Raw genomic sequence first — 25,097 nt, forward strand, 5'->3', positions numbered from 1 at the left:
ATATATTTATGGAGTTTTCTTTTAAATATTATCCATGTTGTATTTGTCGACACATAGAACTTGGTATTAGCTATTAGCTGGTGCTTCTGGCCTTACAAATACATTAACACTAACACTATTACTAATATCAATATTAATGATAGAGTTCTTTTGATTAGTGCAACCCGATTACATGTCAATGTTTACTGGATCTTTGTTATCCAACCAATCTCTGGGTTCAATGCCATCTGTCAATCTAAATAGTAGAATACTGGAATCCAGAAAAATAAAACTCAGAACGCAGTATACAATAAATAAAACACACTTGTGATTTTAATTGGCCTAAGACAGCACAACTCTTTATTAGACATACGAAGATGAAATTAATTCAGGAACATTTGGCAGTTTCAAAGAAATGTTTTCAAGGAGTGAAAACATCTGCAAAGACAATAGAATGAATAAAACCTTGCTATTAGACATTTGCTTCAACCCAGTGACCTTCATAAGAGTGTGCTAGATATATTGAACTCTTAAACTTTGCACATATCATCGTATTACACAACTACTATGTATATGATAGTCAATGACACTCAGTAGACAGCTTTCCAGTTTTTTGTAGCGTGAGCATGGTAGTGGCTCAGATGTGTTCATGTGTGATAAAGAGTTGTATAGATAGCATGTGCCAGTCAGTCAGTCATAAATACTTTATAATACTTATTCAACTATGCGCCGACTTTGAGGGTATTTTGAATAATATTTCAAAGTATTAGGGCAATCCTATATAGGCCTAATTCCTGAAGTTATCTGCATGTGGAATCTCATTCATAAATTTAACGGTGGAGCCTCTTTGTGTTTAGATCCACTAATGTGGGTCAGAAGAGGGCTTATCAAGGCGGGAATGTCCCAAACCTGATGCCTGCACGCACTGGAACTAGTCAAATATTTCCCAGATCACAGGCAGTAGTGAGGTGCCCCAACATTAGATTGGGCCTAATGGGAGGGGTTTCTCCATGGTTTAAATGCTTTACCTGTGAGAAAAAAGAAAAAGTTAGCAAATACTTTTGACTTTGCTTGTTATTTTTTATTTTTACATGGGAATGCATATGTGGTGGTGTCTAATCTTGCATAAGTAAAACAAATTCCGGGGGTAACCTGATAATGTTTGGTGAGTTCATGATATGAGTAAATCTCATACCCCCATGATGGTTTAAACCTTCACGTGCAGATTTAGTCATCTCTTTTCCAGAATCAGGGCATGATGTTAAGGATGGTATTCAATCTTGTTTTCATTTCTGGTTGTTTAAATGTTGTCAATAATGTATTATTTAATAGTTTCTATATATTTTAGAATATAACTATTAAAAAGAAGGTCTTTCTTTGGCAGCTTGACATTGATGCCTAAAACTACTATGTTAACTCTCATTGTGCAGACGCACCTGTAGAAGATTTCAGCATGACATCATTTGAAAGACATGAAAGAGCTAAAGCATGAAAAAAGAGGGGGGTCCAGATTTAAGGCTGTCTTCTCATAGATATTTTACTTCTAACCGCGAGGCTCGGAATCACAGTATAAACCACCTATCTGCCCAAGGCCACTAAACTTGTGCTGAAATTCTTTACTGTTCTTTTAAATCCAATTGAACAAGCATTTAGATCCCACTCAATGTGTTTTCAAAATTGGAATCAGCAAACTGTCTGTGGACAATGAAAATAGTTGGTTTACAGTCAAGTCTAGATCCATGTGGTGCACACACCAAAAGGTCCTTTGACTGTGTCAATGATCACTAATTGTAGTAAAGCCACGACCTACATGTGGGCACTTGAAGAGCCAGTTTGATGGGTGCTCACAATTACCTAAGTGGAATACATTTCATGGTTCCAGTGGAACGGTTTTATGACTAAGTTTGCATTTTCTTCTACTGCATCGTCTTTTGGTTTAGGCTCAGCTGACATGCCCTCTGTTAAATGTACTTAGTATTGCTTGTGTTGGGATGAAAAAACTTTTCCATCAATTTCCTCAGTCCTGGGAAGTAGAAATGCTGGTTTTCGTGGTGGAGCTAGATCCTAAGAAAAAAAGAAAATATTTAACTAACTACAATGTAGGTGTACAAATTATTTCCTTAAAATAGTATTAATATTTATAATTAGAACAACTGGAATTAACCTTAAATGTATTCTTAAATTACATAAATTCCATCATTTTGCAATTACAAATATATTAGTTTGACAATCCCTGTATTTAGTCAAGTAAAGGAATAATAAGGATATAAATAGCTGGATCACTGTAATGAAAGTATAAGTACTGTATATAGAGGTATCTCCATAACTGCTCTTATTCTGGAGATGGGTAGGTGTTCCGTTGCAAATCGTGGCATATGTAATTATAATGTCCTATGTTCGTTTACATTCAATTGATGGGACTTCAATCATTTTCCTGGAACTGTCCATATCTCTAGTATCTTGACCATTATGCATGGATAAAAAGTAGTTATGTGAGGTGACAAGCAAGCCCACAAACCTATTACTCTGAAATTAAAAATCCGTTCTATTTCACCTAGGGCACTGCAGCCGAAATAGACGTTATTTTTTTATTTTATCTTTGATGTTAAATTCATAGTAATTTACTACATTCTGATTGCATTGGTCACTAGGAAATTATTACACTCTGATCGCATTAGTCACTGGAGTGACTGCAACAGGTGAAAAAGTAAGTATGCAAGTATGTCAAAATGAAACTGATTTATGAATCTATAGTAAGATTCTTTCCTGACATTACATTTAAAGAGAAACATAAATTGAAATTGGGGCATTTAAACATAGTTCTGTAGATACATCACTGATCGCTCAATAGCCTTTATTAGAGCGAGATGGACTAAGCTTTTGGTAGACTTATTGATGGTCTGGTGACTCTGAACAGTCTATAGAAATGGGGAGCTTAAGTAATTTATCTGTCAAGACAAATATGTAGGTCAGCAGCCTTGCTGGCCCTGAAGATGCACCAGCATTCTTAGAAAATGTACCAATATAAAGTGGGCAGATAGATTCTGCCAAACCCACTATATCCCTGCAGCCACTAACAAGTTATTGAATGAACCAGCTCACCTCCTGTTAAAGATGCAGAAGCCTAAGCTGCAGATCTGTGAAAAAGATGATCTTAGTGTTGAAGTTGAATCAAAAAACATTTATCTATTCCAGAAGCTTTGCTTTTATAACACCTAATATGTCATTGTCAACTAGTTTGGCAAAGCTTTAAAGATGACATTGATAACTGTTGTGGTCTAGATATGATAAATTGCAGGATTCAGAACAAATTCGAACACTTCCGAATGGTGCTTTTAATTTCAATTTGACCATCATACTTTCAAAAGCTCATTTGAGTAAATAGGCATCATATTGAAAACTGGTCCACCAATCAGAATTCTGAGAGATCAATCAGCAGTCTGAGCAACCAATCATACTTCTGAATGTCTGATTAAAATTTGTAGTAATCAATTGGAGATCGGGCGACCAATTCAATAACTGAGAATCAATTTAAAATTCCAAGCATAAATGTTTAAAAAATGTAGCAGTCCCAAAGAATTTAAATGGCCACTGTCCATATATTTGCGTATTCATACTTGAAATACAGATCCAAATTCAATCATATTAAAAAAATATGACTTTAATTTAGCAATCTAAGGTACTAGTTAAGAATCATTTCAGGAGATTGGAAAATACTTTCAAATATGTTTGCTCAAGTCCAAATACCCTCTAAATATGCTCATGTATGTTTGTATTCCCAGCTTATATTCCTTTGTTCATTGGTTTGATAAAGCCACAGCATGAATATTGATATTTATTTGCCTGCCTTACTCTAGCTATTGTCTAGATTAGCTCTGAAAGGAAATCATATTTTCCACTGAATTAGAATTTAATTATGTACCTTTTATCATCACGTGTCTACCCATTGTCTGCACACTTATGTTCTTATTACGAGGCTGTGGGTACGTAAACTGCCAGGCTTGTGGTTGGACCGCTGCGGCTGTAGTGGTCTGACCGCCACATTACGAGGTTGGCAGGCAGAACCGTCAACATACTGCTGTCCCCGCCAGGATCAGAGATCCCTACCAGCGCTGTGGCAACCTTCCCATAGGGAGTTTGGCGGATGAATGTTTCTGTCCGCCAAACTCATAATCAGTCCCTTAATTTTAAAATTTGTAATTGCTTCTTACCTTTACCTATACTGTTTTTTGTACACATTACGCAATAGAGTACTGGACATAGTGAATCAGGAGAAAAATTACCTTCTAACTTTTTAAGCTTTAATATTTTTAAAAAGTTCACAGCAAATGTTTTACTGCACACCAGAGAGATGGTGGGACTTTAATACTCTCAAATATGCCTCTCATGCTAACAATCACCATTATCAAACTTATATAAACTATCAGCAAAGATAATGAAACATCTTGCAAAACAGAGCTAGTTACGCTTTCTATAAATTCAAAGTGGAGGAGCAGTCAGTATGATAGCAAAGTTCTTTACTAATAAGCCATTATTATTAATAATAGTATTACGTATGTATGGCTCTTTTAGTGAATAATTTGATTCTAAATTCCAGTAATTTACGGCAATGACATAGCCACAGTTGTTAACAAAAGCTGTTATCCACTGTTAGGTCATAAACAAATTCCAAGCTGCTCTGGTGGGCCTCTTTGAGTGCTGGGCAGTGCAGGAAAGCAGTGAGCAAAGCTTCTGGAGAAGAATAAAGGGAAGGCACTGTGAATGGTGGGGGTGGGTGGCAGGATTCCAGGTATTTTTCCACATTCGGGTCAAGGAGGGAGGCCATGTTATATATGGATTCCTCGTTACTCCTCTGCCCCAGTGTAACAGTTGAAAGCAGGGCCAGATTGTTTTGAAGGCCATACACAACATAAATGTATGGAAAGTGAATTACTAGGATGTTTTTCACCTCGAGACTCTGAATGACATCATAGACAACCTAAGTTTTTACTTGATGTCACTCATAGCCCCTTGATGAAAAACATCCCTGTAATTTGCTGTTACCCATTTATAATGCAATGTATTAACTGTTCAGGCAACACACATAAACTGAGCTGTTTTATCAATAGTTGTTATTAATATCTAAAGTTAGCAGCCTACATTGACCTTGCTGGAACTGTAACATGTGACCTACTTCACAGTCTCTGCTGCAGATATATCAGTCCATTGAGCTTTTGTACAGGCACTCAAGACTGCAACCTAGAAGGCATAGCTAAGATCTTTGATGCAGTTGCATGTTGTGTGCACAATTAAGGTCCTAAACTATTATTTACAACAGTTGCATGAACCTACTGAGATATCTTACCAAACAAAACTGCTAACCATAGGCACACACGTTAAAGGACAAAAATGTATGATAGGCTTGTGTTTTTTGCAACATTGGCATGAGTGGCCCAGGGCAGTGATACTCTAAAATGGCAGTCTTAGTAGCATCACATCACAGAGTTGACCCTTTCGATGAACATTAGCCCCTCAGCTGCGTCTGCAGACAAGCAGCCAGCGGAAGTTCAATGAGTGAAAAGCAGAGACACTTACAGGGTTCTTAGATCCCACCTTACTACTGCTTCTGCTGCTGCCTTCATGACCCCTGAGACTAGAGGTGGGAAGCATGGTACCATAGGACATTCTGGGAGTGCTAGCTGCTGCCCCTGACTGCACCTTATTGATGGCCATGAGGGAGGACTTGTGTGCGTGCACTGCCTGGCTATGCCTGCATCCAAGTCAGCAAAATATAATGAGAGTCACCGTCTGTAAGGTGGTGGTAGGTCTTAGAAAGTAGTTCCCTTTGTCAAAGCATGTTTTTGCATGTACAGGAAATGCAATGTCGTTTTCTTCAGACCTTGTATTCAGGTCTCACCTTACACTGAACGGTGCTTTCACCGCAGAAGTATAAGGATCAGGGAGTTTCAGAAAGCTAGTGAAGTAAATTTCTGGCGAGATAGTGAATACTAATGTGTATTTCGCAGTTTATCCTGATCAGTTTTTTTATACCAAGCTTCACTATTTTCACTGTTTTGACACATTTTGGCAAATTACCTATTGACAGCAGAAACATTATTACGTACCACTGGTAGGTATAAATTCAGGTGGACAGTCTTAAATGCCAACTTTGTGTAGTTTTACCTGCTTCTTCTGCAACCCAATATGAATAACAATGTGTCAGTATTATGAAACGTTGTGACTGAGGAGAAAGGTTTGTCTGAGTCTTAAGGTCTGTAACCTTCAGTGCAATTATTATTTTGTAAATATATCATGCTGCGGCAATTTCACAATCACGATGCTATGGAAGTACAAATGTTGGAACAGAAAGGGTCCCCTGCATGACCTGCAAGACTGTATACTCCTTCCCTGAGATCCCCATGGTGAGCTCTGAAAAGGATTTTGAATTTTTAGCCACCAGCACACACAAGAATCATGCATGTATGCAGAGGGCCCTTTGTGACATAGAGTGTAACTCATAGCGGGGCTCAGTGGACCAGGGTAGCAAACCAGGTATGCTCTCCACTGATTGTGACTACCATGAGCACATTGAGGACTGACTGCTCTTAGTACCAGGGCAGGCCTTTGTAGCTGACACTTGCACTGAGCGGGAGGTCAAATTGTCTCTGTTATTTCAGTGGGTTTGTCAGTCCCCTGTCATGGGGTCTTCAGTCGATTTGTGTGGGACATGAATGTTGCATGTGTGGCACACTATGCATGGAGTGCATGTGCTCTGGAACAACAGGGCACATTCCACACGTGGCAAATAAGATCAAATCCGTGGACAGACTATAAAAGACTTGTAACCACATTAGGAATAAGACACAAAATGCTTTAAAGTCAAGATGTCAAACGTTCTCATGTTATTCTTGTAAGATCTGTACTTCCCTTCTCCACCAGAGTTCACAAAATCTCTCACTAGTGCTTTTAAGGAAGGCGGTGAAAATCCTCCTCTTCAAACAGTAAAAAACGCACATAACCACACAACTGTTCCCAAATTGATTTCCGTTGTTCAGACTTCTTCCAATCCCTCCCGGTTCCCACTACTGAAGAGCATGTCTATGCTTTGTAGGTACGTATGTTTGTGCTATGCAAATCCCCATCATAGACATAAACTTCTCTTTTTGGTGCAATCTAGGATTCGGTAGTGAAAAGCAATCGCACTGTCACTTACTTGACATCCTGACCCTCTAGTAGCTGTCGGTACTTGTTAATTTCCATCTCTAGGCGGTTCTTCACATCCAGGAGCATCGTGTACTCAAGGTTCTGATTTTCCATGTTGGCTCGGAGGTCTATGAGCTGAGCTTCGTATTGGCTGATTTTAGACTGCATTTGGAGGAGCTGTTCTGCATAGCGGCATTCTGCGTCACTCAGCAAAGCTTCTAGGCCCTTTTTCTGATGGTTCAAAAATGAAATTGATAATTTAATTTCTGTTCACATGACGTCAGACAGTCAAAGAGGGTGAAATGTCTGTCTTCCAGGTCCAGCACAGTTACTTATTGATGAGCGATAAATGGTTTCATTCATCACTAGAAAGAAATATAGATCAAGGGACCAATTAAAAATCTTGTTTTTTGGGGAGCAGTGTTATATGCTTCTTTGAACGGTTCTTTATTGGTGGTGAATTATCCATCAGAGTTGCTTCCACCCTACTATACACATAGTTAATTAAATTCTTGCAGAGGGTTCCTCATTGGTAGCAAATACTCCAAAAGACGATTTGCACACTTCACTCAACTCTAAATCAGGGCCCTTACTGATAGGCACGCACTAGATTACAGAACCTCTTCTAGTGATTTCTTGACTGAAGCAATCAGAAATACACTTCTCAAAACCACTGTTGTCTTCTGAATTCTGACTAAAAAACTGAAATATTTCCATTCAAATCTGTTGTTCTTGCAATAACACACAGCAGGGGTCTTCAAACTGGGGGGGTTCCCTACGGAGGGCTCAGGTGATCGGGGGGGGGAGAGCACCAGGCTCTGGCCAAAATAATCATGACACAGATAACAGTGTTTTGTTTTAAGCAGAAACTTAATGCATTTTTAAAAAGGCAACAGTACTTAACTGCAATGTTTAAATACTTCTAGACATATTTAAACATTGGCAACTTTAGAAGACATTTTTTTAAAAAAATTCTGAGGGGGGCCCAATGATTTTTTATTTTTATTTTCCAACTAGGGGGGCACAACATTAAAAAGTCTGGAGACCACTGCACTACAGCATTACTCAGAACGGATAGTGAGGGGCTCAGATGTTTCAATTTGAATTAATAGGAATCTCAGTACTGAAACACACAACACATTAAACTAAAAGACAAGGTAAACAATGTTCTTACTTACTAGAGTCAGTCTGTAAATTTAGATATGCTGATATGACCTTGTTCAAAACAAAGCAACTTCTATGGTTAATTTAAGGATCCAGGCAATATAGACAATAGAAGCTTTTGGTTTGTAGGTAAAGTTAAAACATGAAGAAGAAACTGTGGTACTGTAAAAAGAAAGTCTGTGTAAATAATGTTTAATTTCCTTAATCAGCATATTTTACAATTGAGCCTGGTTATTGACACTAGGGGCCAGATTTAAGAAGCACCTACTGTAATTTTTTTGTAGTTAATGTGGCATTAGGTTTGCAAGAACACCACGCCATATTTTCAAAGTGCCGCAAAGCACGCATTGCACCACTTTGTAAACTCTTGCATCACATTTTTCCTGAGACAGGCATAATGTATGCAAGGGGGAATACCGGCGTTACGAGGGCAAGACAAATGGCGGAGTGGAATCTATGAGATCTATGAGATTCCACTGTGCCATTTTCAGCGTCATTTTTAAAGCCTGCCTAAGGCAGGTGTTAAAATGACGCTCCCATTGTTTTCAATGGGCCTCTTTTCACTTTGCGGCATTAGTGTAAACATTTGTGGACCTAATCCTGCAAAGCACCAAACCAGCATCAAATGTTTTGACGTTAGTTCCCTAACGTGTGCCATGGTGCGCCAGTTCAATCATACAGTGCACACACATGGTGGCACTCGGGGTCGCAATGGGACGCAAGAAAAGTGGCGCATCATGACATGATGCACCACTTTTTATAAATCAGGCCCTAGGTATAGGCAGAATGAACTAAAGCAGACATTTCATAGCAAGACCAAAGATCAGCTTAGTTTTAGAAAGGCAGAATGTGGAATACCTTACTGAACTCTGTCTGCAGTTCTATTTCCAGTCCCTGCAAACTGCGTCTTATTTCAGTGATCTCGCTCTTTCGGGATTGCACCTGCTCAACACTGGCCCCGACTTCCTTCTGCAATTGTTCACTCTATAAACCAAAGAGATTGAAGATAGGAGTGAAAAGCAAATAAGATAGGCATCATCTGGGAAGGCATCTAATTTAGAGTACATTATTTAGAAGTTTATTTGGCCAACGTACTCTGGCAATGAACCGCGCTTCGGCTTCTCTCCGGTTCTTGTCCGCCATGAACTCGTACTGTTCTCTCATGTCTGCGAGGACCTTGGTGAGGTCAGCGCCTGGGGCAGCGTCCATCTCCACAGTGACGTTGCCGGCTGCATGTGTTCGCAATTCCCTTATTTCCTAAAAATAACACCAATATTCAGTATTACCGAAACCTTTAAGAATTAATATGGAGTTTTCAGGAAAGTTGCAATGGCTCACTGGATGAAAATTATTTTGAAAGTCTCGCTTTATGCAGAGTTTCTAAATGGTTTCTCTCAGGGCGTAATGACTTTTGGAAAAAATCACAGGTCGCGCTGTCAATTTAATATGCCGAATCTTTATTTTTATGCAGACTATGAGCAGATAGATAAGATACCTCTGCATAAAACCTTGTTACATAACTCCAAAAGTGCTTTTGAGGTGTATATTGCATATATTATATGGTTTACTTAATCTGTACATATAAAAAATCAGGGCTTGATTTATACTGTTATAGGGCAGCTTTTGCGTCAAAAAATGACGTAAATGCGGCGCTAAAAAGTATAAATCAAGCCCTCCGTGTCCACAGACACACACACACACACACACACAAAACACACACATATATGCTGTACATTATAGGAGCGTGGGAGTACAGAGGAAAGCAAATTGAAAAGACTCACGCATTACTCCTTGCCTGGTGTCCACCCAGGCATAAGTAAGGTGCAAAGCCACTTACACTTTATTTTTCATTGAGACTGTTCAAGTTGAGCAATGTAAACCCAATGGGCAGTGAGGAGGCACATACAGTTCGGATGTAAACACGCAACGGTGTTTACATTCGATGCTCACTGAGTATTTGCCTAACAAGTGAATATATACACTATCGTGACATATGTTTTCTCTTTGAACCGAGGAGTAAAGCACAGTGGTACGAAGGGAAATGTTTTAAATGCGCCAAACAGGGAAATGTGGTGATTCAATGCGAATATAAGGTAGAAAGAACAATGAGCATTATAAGTCATGGCCTATGGCTGATTATGGAGAATCACAATTACGTAAGAAGCATTCATTTTACATAGAAGGTTGTTGGAGCTGCCCTAGAGGTCATGCTTTGATTTAATGTCTAATAACCTCGGCAATGGGTGAAATAAGCTACAGAATGCAAATGACTGCCATTGGTCTTGGCAGCGAGATGGAAGACATTCCAGTTCACACAGCTGGTGACCATGACTAGGAGATCAATAATTCTGAGAAAAGCAAATTAAGACATAGTGGAGAATAGCCACGACTGTAGGCATGATTCCTACACAGGCACCCCAGTATGAGTTATTGAGCACTGAAAGCCCAAGAGAGGCTTCCCTTGGCTTGGTGAGTCCTATGGGAAGACCATGATGCTGCCTTCCTCAAGTGCCATGCCAACTATGTATAGCTCCACATGGTCCCCCGCTAACTTGCACTTTAGCAATTGTCCAATGGGCAATTGTGCACATTAGGGAGAGACTAAATCAGAGATGCAACTGGCAGATTTACGGGTAAAGAGACAGTCGCCTACCAAAAGCTCTTTCAGCTCTACATAGTAACTCACAAACCTTGTATCATTATTTCAAGCTCTCTTCTATGCCCTAGTTACTGTCTTTGTGAAGACTCCCTCTCCAATCACTACTTCCTTTCCTGTAACCTTACTTCTACCCGTTGTCCTCTTCACACCTGTGGTTATCATGTTTCCTATGGGGTAGTGGCTCTCTAAAATTGACTTTTAGGTGAGTCACACATTGGGCCACAATTATAAAATTAGTGCGACCCCCTACACATATAAATATATTTCCTATTGGAAGTCGCCACTAAGTAGGTGGTTACAGTATGACCATGTTTCAATAGAGAAAGTGTTTTCTCTTTGATGCCGTTTGACGAATCTTCACAAATGTTTCCAAAAAAAAGTGCCATGGTGATTTTTGTTGCACACAGAAAGTTTTGAGGTGATCTGTCAAGTGGGGGCAGAGAAAAAGGGGGTGTTAAAAAAATTGTGTTTCCCATGTCATTTCCCATAGGACCTTTAGACATGACTATAGCCTGAACCGCTGGATGGAATTACACCAAATTTGGTAGAAAGCTAGCTTTCGGTACTCGAATTGTGCTTTTGCTTATTTGGTGCAAATCTGTTATAGTTTTTGGGAAATTTAGTTAAATCCAAATTTGTATATGTCTGGCCGCTGCGACTTCCCGATTATTTCGCGAATATTTCACAGAAATTCCGAATTTTTTGCGAATGCACGTGCAAAGCGAAGCACTGTAATTGCCTCACCGCAACCTGACTAGTAATTTGCAGCCACCATTTTATTTCACAGGACACAGCCCCCAGGGGTGAATATCCTAATTGAAAGTGGCATAAGTGGTCAGGGTGAAGGTACTGGTTTAAAATAATTTTGCATCACCATGCACGATATTCATGGAAATTGTTAAATTTTCATTAATTTTTGCAAATTATTCTTAAAATATTTGCGATTGTGAAAAGATTTGAAGTAAAAACCGCAGACGTATTTATACACTAATTCATCCACTCATATATGCACTCATAGACTCACACCCACTTTAAGACCCACTCAGACACTCATGCACCCACTCACAGATCCACTGAGAGAGACAGACCCTATGACCAACCCGCGCTGCGCACGGTCAAAGGCCGTGCGTGTTTCAGGGTTGGGTGGTTATAAGGGCTTGGCCAAAGGATGTGCGTGGCAGGGGTTGGAATAACGTATAGCAATTAAAATTACTTGTTAACTATGTTAAAAAAATATAGAAATTCACTGTAACCTTTGATTATCACTTAAAAAAACAAAGGTTAAAGGGACGTTATAGTTAGGTTCTGAATTTACACGCACAAGACCATAGAAATTCATCTGTTATAGTTAGAGATATATCAGGTAACTATAACTCGTGCCCTAAGAGAAATATAACTTGCGCTCCTGTCAGTGAGGTGGGGACACAGTGGGGGGTTGGATGCAGGGTGCATCCATTCTTCAACCAAACCCTGCAGTCAACCCCCATGTGCATCCAAACCCATGCCGCACACTGCTAGGTGGTTGGCTGCAGGGCCTGATCTGTGGCCAACCCCCATGTCCTGCCAACCCTACGCGGCTTGGTGAGTATGTGCAGTTTTTTTTTTTTAAATTGGGCTCTGGATCTGCGAATCCATCCCAGATTTACATTGGGAGTCGCACTGAGCCCCACGGTGAACCCGTGAATCATAAAAAAAATACAAATTTGGACCAAATGTTTGCCCATTGAACCCTCCATCTGTCCTATGGGGTCAGGATACATCTATCCTTACCCCTTATGTCTCTTTTTGCTTTTATTCCACCCCCCCCGCACCGAGACAATAAACAAAATGGCAGCCCCAACTTTTCTCTCAGGCTGTGACCAGCCAATCAGGGCCTTGACATCCTGTGACGATCCGCGGATCAATCGCAGTGGATACACATCCCTAGCTATCTTTATTATTTGTCTTTTAATATCTCTAAAAGTACGGAACAGATTGATACCAAATCACAAAAGGGCTCTTTCTGGACCAAGAGCTATCTTTCTGACAAATTTGGTGTAATTCCGTTCAGCAGTTCCGGTTGTTGTGTCTAAAAACTGCAAAATCTTCACAGGCATAGAATGGGGAAAAAGCATTTTGGAAGCCCTCCTTTAGCTCAGTCTCTGTTTGATAAATCACCCCAAAACTTTCCAAACAGCAGCTGAAGTGAGTGGTAAACTCGTTTTAAAAAGTTCATGAAGATTTGTCGAATAGCGATACTTTTTCTATGGGAAAAGTTAGTTCTAAATACTAGCGACCACAAGTATATGTGTGTGTATATATATATATATATATATATATATCACCTGTTGGAGGTTTGCATTTTGCAATAACTTTGGTACCAGTTGAAGAATCTTCACAAAATTATTAAAACTAGCACAACAGGCACTTCAGCTGCTGTCTTGAAAGTTTTGGGGAGATCCATCAAGTGGGGGCGAGAAAAAAAGGGGGTCCTAAAATGCGTTTTTCCCATGCATTTTCCCATAGGATCTTTAGACATGACTAAAGTCTGAACTGCTGAACGGAATTACACCAAATTTGTCAGGAAGGTAGATCTTGGTACCCACATCACACTTTGTGAGATATTGAGGGGAAAAAATAATATAGATATCTAGGGATGGGGATCCTCCTTAGATTCACCGCACCAAAGAAAGGCCCTGATTGGCTGGTCATAATCCAAGCGAAAAGTTGTGGCTGACATTTTGTTTAGCAGCACAATGCAGTGGTGGAAAAATAACAGTGAAAAGTGAAATAAGGGATCATGATAGAGGTATCCTGACCCCATAGGACAGGCAAGCAATTATTTTTTTTCCCAGCCATTTCACGTATCCTCCAGTCTGCCACGAGACTCAGTGTGACCTCCGTGTACATCTGCGAAGGAACTCCAGATCCAGAGCACTGCTAATTACCCCAGATATTAAAGCACTCATGACAACTTCTATATTGTCATAAAAAATATATATGAAACATTAGCAGTCAAATTATTGAATAAAAAACTGTGCAAAAAAGGTGCAAGTTATAATTACCTTAGGGGGTGAGTTATAGTTACTTGAAATAACTCGAACACTAACTGCTGAATTTCTGTGGTTTTGTGCAAGTAAATTCAGAATCTAACTATAATGTCCCTGTAACTTTTGTTTTTTTAAGTGAAGATACACTTAAAAAAACACCCTCCTCCTAGCATGTTCCATGATAATCACTTTATTTCTGTTTACATGTTCTGTGCCCCATTGGTCAGCGACATTCCATAAGGTGAGGACCATATTAACCTAGTTTTGCGGCCGGAAATACAGTTGCCTCCATTTTCCCTGCTTGTTTTCATTTCTACCTTGTAACCCATTTCGAGCTGGTTTTTGAAAATGTTTTTCCTGATTTTCTTTTCCATTTTAAAAGTGTGGTTTGGATATCTAGGTAAGAGTGCTGTGTCTGTGAGTTTCTACGAGCACTTCAAAAAGGCACTAGCAATAATTAAAAAGACCTTTGCAAACCACAACACAACATTTAAAAAATAATTGTTGTGCATTAAAACAACTATTGACAAGGATTCAGTTTCTTCATCTGAACTATATTACTGTGATTGCCATAGTTGAAGGGAGCCTGGTTCATGTAGTGCAGCCAGGGCCCACTCCTGAAATACAGCTGGAAAAGGGTGGACAATGGGCTGGCACCCACCGATTCCTGCTGCTCCAAAACAAAGATGGAGCCTAGCAGAGACAAGAACCAGGGCAAAACATTCACTACTTAGTTAAAATAACACTGGACCCAGAGCAACGTGAAGTGTCCCAATTGCATCTCACCTCGCGTGAAATATCGCAAACACATTATCCAGCTCATCCGCCTACAATCAAAAGCATTCCAGCATCAGGCAGGGGAGGGGCTCGCACTTTTGTTGAAACAGGGCCAGCACTGCCTCTCATGCCCATGGTGCTGTGTGGGTACTCTGCCCCGGGTCTCAGGACTTAACGCCCAGAAGTAACTGCACTTGCATTAAAAAATGCAGCGCCCACCACTCTGATGTCATAACACTGCCTTGTGCCTCCAGGGCAAGTAAACTCTCGCCCGGCCTGGCACATGCACAGCTGCATTCCCTTCTCTAACTCCAAAAAAAAGAGTTTCAGGAGGAGTAGCACAAAATTAGACTCCATCCTTTATACGTCATTCATTGCACAAATACACATTTATATTTCACATTATATTTGCTGTGTGCTTTAATATTATTACCATGTGCATATCTTAAGGCATTTATAAAATGTAACCATTGAAAGAGCGAAGCTTTATAAATGAGAGCACTATTTTCACATTTTATATTTCCAGTTTAAGTTGCATTTGTTGAAGAAGCATGTATTTTTTTATGTTTAAAATTATGGTTGCATATAATATAGGTGCATATGTATAACAATGTATCTAAAATGCATATTAACATGTATATTTAAAGTGAGTCTAACTTAACTGACTAAAGCCCTTAATACTAAAATGCATTATTTATTTGGTTAGTGTGTTCTTTCTTTGAAGATGTGTTCCAAGGCTTTGGTAGCTATAGGAAAGGAGTATAACATGTGTATTAATTTCACTGATAGTAAGGCCTGAGAAAAGAAAATCTTGCAATGAAAGTGAAGATTTAATGAGCAGCTGAAGTCTCCTATTTATCGTGCGCCAGGAACATGCTCAAGGTCACCAAGACTGTTTGAGTTCTGTGGGATGAGAAACCTGGATGATGTTACAATTTACAAGCCAGACTCGAAGATCATTGGTGCCTGGAGGGACGAGAAAGATAAGCTCCATGTTGAAGGTTCCGTTTGTTTTACTTAACGTTTGTATTGTTAGAATTTAGGACAGATTCCCTTAGACGTTTGAAGGGTACAGATCACTGTGCTTCTTTTATTCTTGCAAGTGTGAGACTTTATGCTAAACACTTATCCTTTTGGAAAACTTCTACTGAAGTCTTCACTATGCTGACACCTTCTCACATTCCCAACTTGCCCTAAGCAAATTCCAAATTGCCTTAAAGTTTTATTCCAACCATTCTCATGATTTATTTCTGAACCATCCTCATTCCTCTCTTAGAGATCTCACTAAATGACTGTTGAATCATTTCACGTTTAAGAAGAACAGAAGTTTGTTTATGAAACATCTGTTTCTAATTCTCAACTTCCGAATTGTCGTTATTTTAATTGTTCTGTATCTTAATCTATTGAGACTGAATCAATTGCGACATTTCAGCTTGCCAGCTGCAATCCTGTGCCCATTCAATATTCTAATGACATGCATATACACCCGATTGATTATTGACTTGGAATAAATCAACTTATCTAAATTTCCAAATCTTGGTCTGTATTGTGGGCCAAATGGGCTTCACTGTAAATTGAATTGCCTGTTATTGTAACTCTCATGTGACTCTCAAACAATGAAAAAGGTCCATTGAACAAGAGTGTGAATTCACGCTCTTTGCACTTTTACAATTTACTGTTTGAGACTGATTACCCACTGAGCCTTTTGTTAAAGCAGCTTGTGGGTTTTTTCTTTCTCTACAATATTGATAGGGCAACACACACTACACTCATTAATGCCAGCCATCCCTTCTGATGTAAGCCAGAGCTTGCATGAATGATTACCGTTTCTAATTAGGTGAAAACCAAATATTCTATGCATGGCGTCCCAGAGGGTGCTGACACACTTGTATCTGACTTGAATATGATGGCATAGTTGTGCAAGGTACAAGCTCAAACACATCACAAGTCAACCATGTCCTCCGTAGTGTGACACAAGTGCGTGGAACTCTTTTAGACCGGGTTTTCCCCGGAGACTAAGAGGCCCAGCTAAGAATAGTACACGTACAACCAAGTAGACATACATCCTTGTGCTATTCACATCAGTTTTAAGCATTAGATTATGAAGTGCAGAAAAGTAATGTGCTACTTGACTGAAGGAAAACCTGGTTCAATGGCTTACAGAGGCTATGAGAGCCCTCCATACCACCCCACCCCATCCCTGCCACCCATAATTTGCAGGTCAGGAGGAAGAGAATAGCAATAAGGGGAAGGTCCAATAAGAAGGCTAAGGGCTGGAAATGTAATGCTCATTGGAGAAAGTGGCTAGAATTACTAGTAAATTAAAAGGTTCGGAGTGAATGCTTTTTAAGAAGAGAGGAATATATTTTGCAAATTACAAACAGCAGCACAGGGGAGGCAGTTCAGGGAAGTCCAAGCATGGAGATAGGGCTAACTCCTGAGCAATAAAACCAAAGAGGGGCAGGAGGTTGATACAGGTTATTGAGAATGGGCAGAGTACTTTGCCCTAAGCCCACCAAGCCCATGTATGGTGAAACAGGGGAGACACCACAAAGAGTTGCCCATTAACACAAATGTCCTTCACTGGCGGACACCTGTACAATAGAGCACCCTGGGAAATGCGAAAATAATTGTACAGCATGGTCACATGATTGACTCAAATGGATCACACTAGGCAATGATATCACAGAAATTCGCATTTTAAAACACTGCAATGTTGACCCAAGAAAGATTTCTCCAAAAAGGGCTTTAACTAAACAGTAGTGTGTATTTTATTGGAAGCAAGGTAAAACAAACATCATGTATCACTGGTTGTGCTGGAGCACAAAGTCACACAATTGAGAACATGAGAGAAGATATTTGGATTCCAGGCTCCAGTAAAACACAAAACCTAGAACCTAACCGCCAGGAAGCCACAAAAATCAGTGGAGACTATTAATGCAGAAAATCCCTTCATTTAAACAAGACTCAGCATTCAATACTGGCTGGTCTCTAACCTGCAACATCTGTCATATGAGGAAAATATAAAAGTTGCTCACTAGAAACAGAGTAAAGTAGATGCATGTTTAATATGATCTACAGTAAACTCTAGAGACCTTCTTTGTTAAATAGTTTGCTTTTCATGGTACAGACACACTGTTTACATTACCTCCTCATGGTTATTCTTGAGGTAGGCCAGGTCATCTTTCAGGTTCTCAATGTGCAACTCCAGGTCAGATCTGGACAGGGTGACGTCATCCATGACTCTGCGCAATCCAGTGATGTCAGCCTCAATGCTCTGGCGCATGTCCAGCTCCATCTCATACCTTGTAAAACAAAAGAAAATGCTTATCCATGGACACCCATTTTGTCACATAAAAGTTCTACTTTGCTTGCCTGTTTTCTTTTGTCTTCTGAGCTTCATTTCCCATTAGATAACATCTCTTTTGATCATTTGTAATGTTTCTAACTATTACTATGACGAACAGAATGCAGGCTATAACAGGAAAAACTGCCCATTGAATGGGTCGATCATAGCAGAAAAGGCTTACTAGATGTGAAGAAGAGAAAATATAGATGACAAAACAGGTATCATAGAATTGGTGTTAATAACAATAAACATTCCTGCACATATTGCTTTTGTCATATGGGATTAAATAACGTATGATGGGTGTCCTGCCAAGTCACCAAGTTGGCAAATGACATCACTTCCCTCTTCCTGGAATAAGACCGCCCATCATGCTAAGTAGATTTCCAGCAACACTGTGAATGTTTTGGTCTGCAGGGGGTTTATTTCTGAAAAAGAAACAAATATATGGCCCTGACACAACAGATTTCTACCAGTGCATGGGGGTCATTTCACTAGCTTCCTACTCAGAACGGCCAGGGTTTCCCAAACTGTCTAAAGTACATTGATCAAAGCCTCACTGGAAGCATACCCCTCCTCCCACCTCCAAATGGCACAGCAAACTAAAGGCCTGATTTAGAACTTGACGGATGAGTTACTCCCTCACAACGGTGACTGATATCCCATGCGTTGAAATATAAAGTCCATAGGATATAATGAGATTTATATTTTGGCCGACAGGAAATTTGACACCATTGTGACAGAGTAAGTTGTCCACCAAGTTCTAAATCAGGCCCTAAGAGTTTGGTGGACGGGCAACTATTGCTTTGTGGCAGATCCCGCGCACTCACCAAACTCTAAATTACCCTTATAGTCTGTAATCATTGTGTTCATTTTAGTGACTATGCATAATGGAAGAATTAGTTGGTCCTTAATGGTATATCATAATTATTATTATTACTAGCATTATTATTATTATTATTGTTGTTATTGTTATGATTATTATTATCATCACTGTTATTATTATTGTTAGTAGTGTTGTTAGCAGCAGTAGTAGTAGTAGTAGTAGTGTTAGTAATAGTATTGGTAATATTATTAGTAGTAGATGCATTAATCTTTTGACCTACCACAAATTCTTCCCATACACAGTGGAAGTATTTCCCTTTGAGTCCTTTATTTTTTTTATCCATGCCAAAACTATGGTCATATGAAAAAATTATTTGAACCACCATATTGGCATAAATCATAATTTTGCAGTTTTCTAAAATGTGTAAATTACTGTGTACCCCACAGATAATGTTCTGTCATTTTTGAAACATCCAGAATTGGCTTTATGTCAGTTCTGCCGCTCATGACACCTGCAGACTTAGAGTACACATCTTAAGCTGAAAGAGTTAATGACCCTGACTCTGAAGACAAAGGCCGGCCTCTGAGCCCAGGAAGGACGGGGTGGTGTTGACTGCTGACCACTTAGATAGGGTAAGGTATCTTGGAGAAGACAAGAACAAGAATAAAGGTCAGCTTTAGCACTACCTCTTTTGATTTGGAGATGCCAGGGAGGGCTCCTCATATTCAATCCCAAATCGTTCTAGACAGCCAGGCTCCAGTCACTCAGAGAGAGAAACACCACCCTGCCAGGTGTGAGAAGATCTCATATAAATAGCAGAGTGGCTAAGGAGTGGAAGACAGCCATGTCTGGTGGCAGAAGGGTTCTTCCAGAAGTGGCAGAAATGATAACATGGCACAAAGGAAACATTTGGTGTGTTTTTTCAGATCCTCACCCACTCTAGTAATGGCATGCTTCATGACTGGGTCTTAACTAGGTCTCTATCAACCAGAATTAGCTCAACCATGTCCCAGGGAGCGCTTTTGATATTTCCTAACCAGAGTCTTATAGAAGAAATGTACCTCAGGGTTACTCAGACTTCCCTTAAATACAGTTGGTATGGTTAAAAACTAGTACATGTGGGTGTTAGTGGGAAATAATGTTCCTACAACCTCTGTTTAGCATGGATCCATTCACCCGCAATGGGTCCCAGGCTTTTATCTGGACTAATATTCTGTCCCAGGAACATTATTTTCTGATTGTCCTGTCTTAACATTCTGGACGAACAACATATACATATAAAGCATTCTACTAGGCATACTGGTCCTTGAGTATTTCGAAGGAGCATGCATTGCTGCCCTATTATCAGAATTTGTCAAGCTTCTTAAGGAGAGCAGAGGACATGCCCCTCCAGCCACAGAGTTCTTAAGTGTGCCTTCTATTGGCCTATTCCTTGCCCATTTCCTCTCCTCAACTGCATTCATAATGTGTGACTACAGGAACCTGTCCTCCACTCTCCGTAAAGTCAACTTTGTAGAAATACTTTGGGCCTCATTCAGAGAGGCCTGCTAATCCTGTATTCCTGAGACCATGGGGTGCAACATTTAATACATGCAGTATTACCTCACCCGAATTTACTTCACACTGGAAAGGGGGTAATGCAGTGTTCTGTATGTTTCCATGTTGTGAGGTGTAAACCTCAAGTACTGAATATTTCCCCATATAAATTTCCTTATGTTTAGCTGTTTAAAAAAAACATTGTGTAGAGGAATTCCATGCACAATCTTGTTTACTCACAAACCCCTGTTTCCACACAAGTGGGGATTACCAAGCCAAACAGATTGAGAGCCTTTAATGTGAAGCACTATACACATAGGGGATCATTATGACCCCGGCGGTCGGTGAAAATACATACCGCCACATTATGACATTGCCAATGTACCACACCGACGGCCATGTTGGTAGCGGCCACCGGGCTGGAGATGACAATCTCCAACCCGGCGGCAACTACTGTCCCACCAGTGGCTTTATGATCCTGCCTACCACCATGGCGGTAGGCCCTACCAGTGAAAGGGAACCCCTTCCCTGTCACTGGTAGGAGGCACCCCCACTCCCCAACTCTCCCAGACAACCCTCACACCCCTCCATCCACGCTCCCCCCCTTCCATTCCTCCCTCCCATACACGCACAGTCGCAGGCACACACCACACATGTACACACTCACTCACAGGCATACGCACATTCATACATGCATGCATCCATTCATTCACACACACATCCGTACACACATCCAAACTTACACGCAGACACGCATTCACATTTCCATTCATTCACGCATTCTCACACATGCACACACACACGAAAGCAAGATTACACACTCATTTGCATGCACGCACACACACACACACTGTTGTGTAGCCATTTTAGTTATAGCTCCATGCACGTTATTTTAGCACACTAGGCCGCTGTGCACTTTAACGTAGATATATTTTATTCAGCTTCACTTTATTATTATCACAATAACCATTTTTACGGTCTTGTTTATTTTCACCTATCTAACTGTTTTTGCCAAGGCTAGCACTCTGGCCCTCATTCTGACCCTGGCGGTCGGCGGAGAGACGGCGGTCGGACCGCGAACAGACCGGCGGTATTAAAAATGGCATTCTGACCGCAGCGGTCCCCGCCGCGACCGACCGCCACTTCTCCACTCCGACCGCCACGGCGGTCATGACCGCGGGGCTGGAGTTTGCGCACTCCGGCCCGGCGGTCGTCCCAAGACCGCCAAGGGTATTATGACCCTGCCTACCGCCGCGGTTTCTTGCGGGCGGGAACCGCCGTGCGAACCATGGCGGTAAGCACTATCGGGGCCAGGGAATTCCTTCCCTGGCACTGATAGGGGTCTCCCCCACCCCCCACTACCCACCCGAGTCCTCCCCCCACACCCTCCACCCCCCTGCCACCCCCCAGAGGTGGTACGAACCCCCTCCCCACCCCTACCCCGACATGCACATACATGCACCCCGACATGCACACACCCCCAACATGCACATATACACACCCCCTACACACACATACACAACGGGGACACATACCCGCACACATACATGCAGACATGCGCACCTGCCGAACAGCACACATTACCCATAGACACAGCAGCACCCCCCGCCCGCATACACGCACTCACACACCCCCTCTACACACTCACACGCACACCCCCATGCACGCCCACATCACACAACACCCCCCCACCCCCTCCCCTCACGGACGGTCAACTTACCTTGTGCGTTGGTCCTCCGGGAGGCGACGGGAGCCATGGGGAGGTGACCGCCAACAGAAGACCGCCAACAGAAGACCGCCACACAGAAATGTGGGTCGTAATTCTGTGGGCGGTGTTCTGCTGGCGTGGCGGTGGAGGTTGACCAGTCTCCACTTTCCCGCCGACCGCCAGTGTGGCTGCTGGCGGTTTTCCGGCGGAACGCTCCCAGCGGTCAGAATGCGCACAGCGGCATACCGCCGCGGTCGGCGGTCTTCACCGCGGCGGTAACTCGGCGGTCTTGCGAAAAGACCGCCAAGGTCAGAATGAGGGCCTCTGTTTTTAAACAAGACATTCTTGATCACTCTGTGCTTCATTCAAGGCTGCAGTTCAGTACATTGCCAGTGAACGTGGTAGAAGTTTAGTCTCCAACATCTGTAGAAAATACACATCCTTACGTAGGGACATTTTCTCAGAACATCAGCTGTGTTATTATATAAACACTTCCTTGTCCCTTACACGTTAGAGGGAGATTCCAGCCAGGGAACCACGACTGTATGCTGATTGCTGAATGCTTCGCTACAGATGCTAACGCAGACCACAGGCCTTTGCTCAGGTATGGGGGATGATGTCTTCCCAGGGGAATTTGAAAGGCAGAACTAGAGCTTAACATGCTGTGCTCAAATTATAACTTAGATAGGAAATAGTCATGTTGTGTCATCCTGGTTCTTGCAGCTCACGCTTTGCTATCTAAGATGCAATTTTTTATTAAACTCATTATTGAAACATATACTGCCTATGTTTGTCATTTATATATGACACTGAATTGTAAATGAGAGAACTGGATGCGACCTGAGTGACCACGACTTCCCTGAGAAGCCTAATATGACATGTGCTCGGCTACCCAATCATCACCTTCCTTTGGTAGAGATGAGGCACTGCTAGTGAGCTGGAGCAAAACCCGGATTAGAAAGACAAGTGTCACCCGCAGTGGGTTAGACTCAGTCTCCCACGTTGACGATTCTGCTGCTCAAAATCCAGTAGTCTCATTAGAATAATGAGAACCTACGCGACAACACATTCATGCACACACACACAAAACATCCCCCACCTCCCTCCCCTGTTGGAAACTCGACTTACATGAATCCAGGGGGTCTTCTGACAGGGGACGGGGTGCTGCTACCACCAGCAGCGCCTGCCAGCAGAACACCGCCAGGCCGTATTATTTGTTATAATACGGCTGGTGGCGGTCTACTGGCAGTGCAGCGCCACCTTAACACCGTCCGCCAGCATGGCCACATTCAGATTTCTGCCCTTCTTGTGGTGGAAATCCAGCTGTGGTCATATTATGGCGGATGGATGTGAGCTGCGTCAATGGTCTTTTGGCAGCTGTCGCCATGGTGGTAGGTGGTAGTTACCACCAATGTCTTAATGTGGGCCAGAATGTGCCAGTATATACATATTTTTTAATTAATACCCAATGTAGATTTGCCACTTATTCAAATCCTTGGACACATTAGGGAACTACAGAAGTAATTCTTGCACCAAATTGTGATCCACCTTCAAACACTGAAGAAATAATTTAAGAAGGTCCAAAACTAATGGACCAACCCCCAAATCAAGTTGAGTTGATATTGGGGCCTGACCAGAACTGTCTAACTTGTGGTTGTGATCAAAACTTCTTGGTTAGCAGTTTATCCAACTGTTATCTAACTATAAGTAAGAATAATTTAAATGCTAACTTATTTTGCAAAAAAATAAAACCTAAAGTATGAGTGACAACTTTGTGAGATGGTCGGTAGAGAGCCTCTTTTGCAACTAGTAAACCATGGCTCATCTGCAGCTCTCAATGTTAGTTCTACTTGAATGACGTTGGAACGCTGTTTTCTATAATGGTAGACATTTTGAGATGCAGCACAGCGCCCGCAATCCGTGGAACAGGGAATCTTCACTATTCCTAATAGCCATTTGTTACAAAACCTCACACCAGTCTTCTCAATATATACTATACTAAGATGTTTACTGAAGTGGTATTTTTTGATAAATAATAACTCTAGCTGGACTGTGTGTATAATAATTGTGCTACTCTGTATCTGGTTTAATTTTAACTCCACCACCCTTGAGCTAGTCTAGGAGTGTCTGCATGAATAAACTACCCAGGAGAGTACTCTGCATCCAGATCAATGGAAAAACATGCAGCCTCAACTTTGTGAAAAAATTCTGCCACGTGGTGATTGTCGTAATTTGGGTTTAACTCTGCGGTAAATTCTGCCAATTCTGCAGGCAGAATGAAAAATTCCACCCACCCCTAGCCTGATACGGGGTTTAATTTTGCTGCATGTTGCACTTCATAGTTCTAGTGGATAAACATAATGGTTGATACTGCACAAATATTCTTTAGTCAGCACCATCCTTTTTGTTGGATTTTTGGCAGTTCTATGTGAAATTCATGAGAATTCATAAATGATATACTCACTTCCGCTTGAAATCGTTAACAGCCAGCTGAATATTGTCCACCTGAAGAATTGACCTGTATTTGTTGGCAGTCGCTTCAAAAATCTGAAAAGAAGCAGAAAATAGAGATGAATACTGATTTTTGGAAGTGACTTTCATTCAAGCTACAAGTTCAGGTGGAGTATGAGATAGGACGTCACAATCTGTGGGTGCTTCATGAAATTAGGATATTCCCCAAATAAAGCCACTTCACTCTTGGCACACAATATATATTCATGGTACGTTTGCTCTAATCATGGAAACTTCATTTGACATTACACAACTTCTAAAAACATAAATTAAGTAATCTAGAGGTTCATAACCCTCTGTTTATTGTCTGATCAACCATCCTAAGTAATGGAAAGTTCTGCTCCCATTCAACTCTGCATCATTCATATGTTTTCATATTT

At 41.2% G+C, this 25,097-nt stretch overlaps 1 protein-coding gene across 3 annotated transcripts in view; it reads right to left on the reverse strand.

The window, feature by feature from the left end:
• Positions 1–285: 285 nt before the first annotated feature.
• The window catches only part of LOC138299408 (keratin, type I cytoskeletal 13-like), a 106,050-nt gene continuing 81,238 nt past the window's right edge, over positions 286–25,097 (reverse strand). For all 3 annotated transcript variants that reach the window (XM_069237641.1, XM_069237642.1, XM_069237639.1), the window contains exons 2-7: positions 24,671–24,753; positions 17,939–18,095; positions 9,421–9,582; positions 9,184–9,309; positions 7,172–7,392; positions 286–2,043 (exon numbers count right to left, since the gene is read on the reverse strand). In XM_069237641.1, the coding sequence (XP_069093742.1) occupies positions 2,037–2,043; positions 7,172–7,392; positions 9,184–9,309; positions 9,421–9,582; positions 17,939–18,095; positions 24,671–24,753 (756 nt within the window). In that variant the 3' untranslated portion in view covers positions 286–2,036. The remainder of the gene's footprint in view (positions 2,044–7,171; positions 7,393–9,183; positions 9,310–9,420; positions 9,583–17,938; positions 18,096–24,670; positions 24,754–25,097) is intronic.

The sequence above is a fragment of the Pleurodeles waltl genome, chromosome 6 (genome assembly GCF_031143425.1).
Source record: "Pleurodeles waltl isolate 20211129_DDA chromosome 6, aPleWal1.hap1.20221129, whole genome shotgun sequence".
Lineage (NCBI taxonomy): Eukaryota > Metazoa > Chordata > Amphibia > Caudata > Salamandridae > Pleurodeles > Pleurodeles waltl.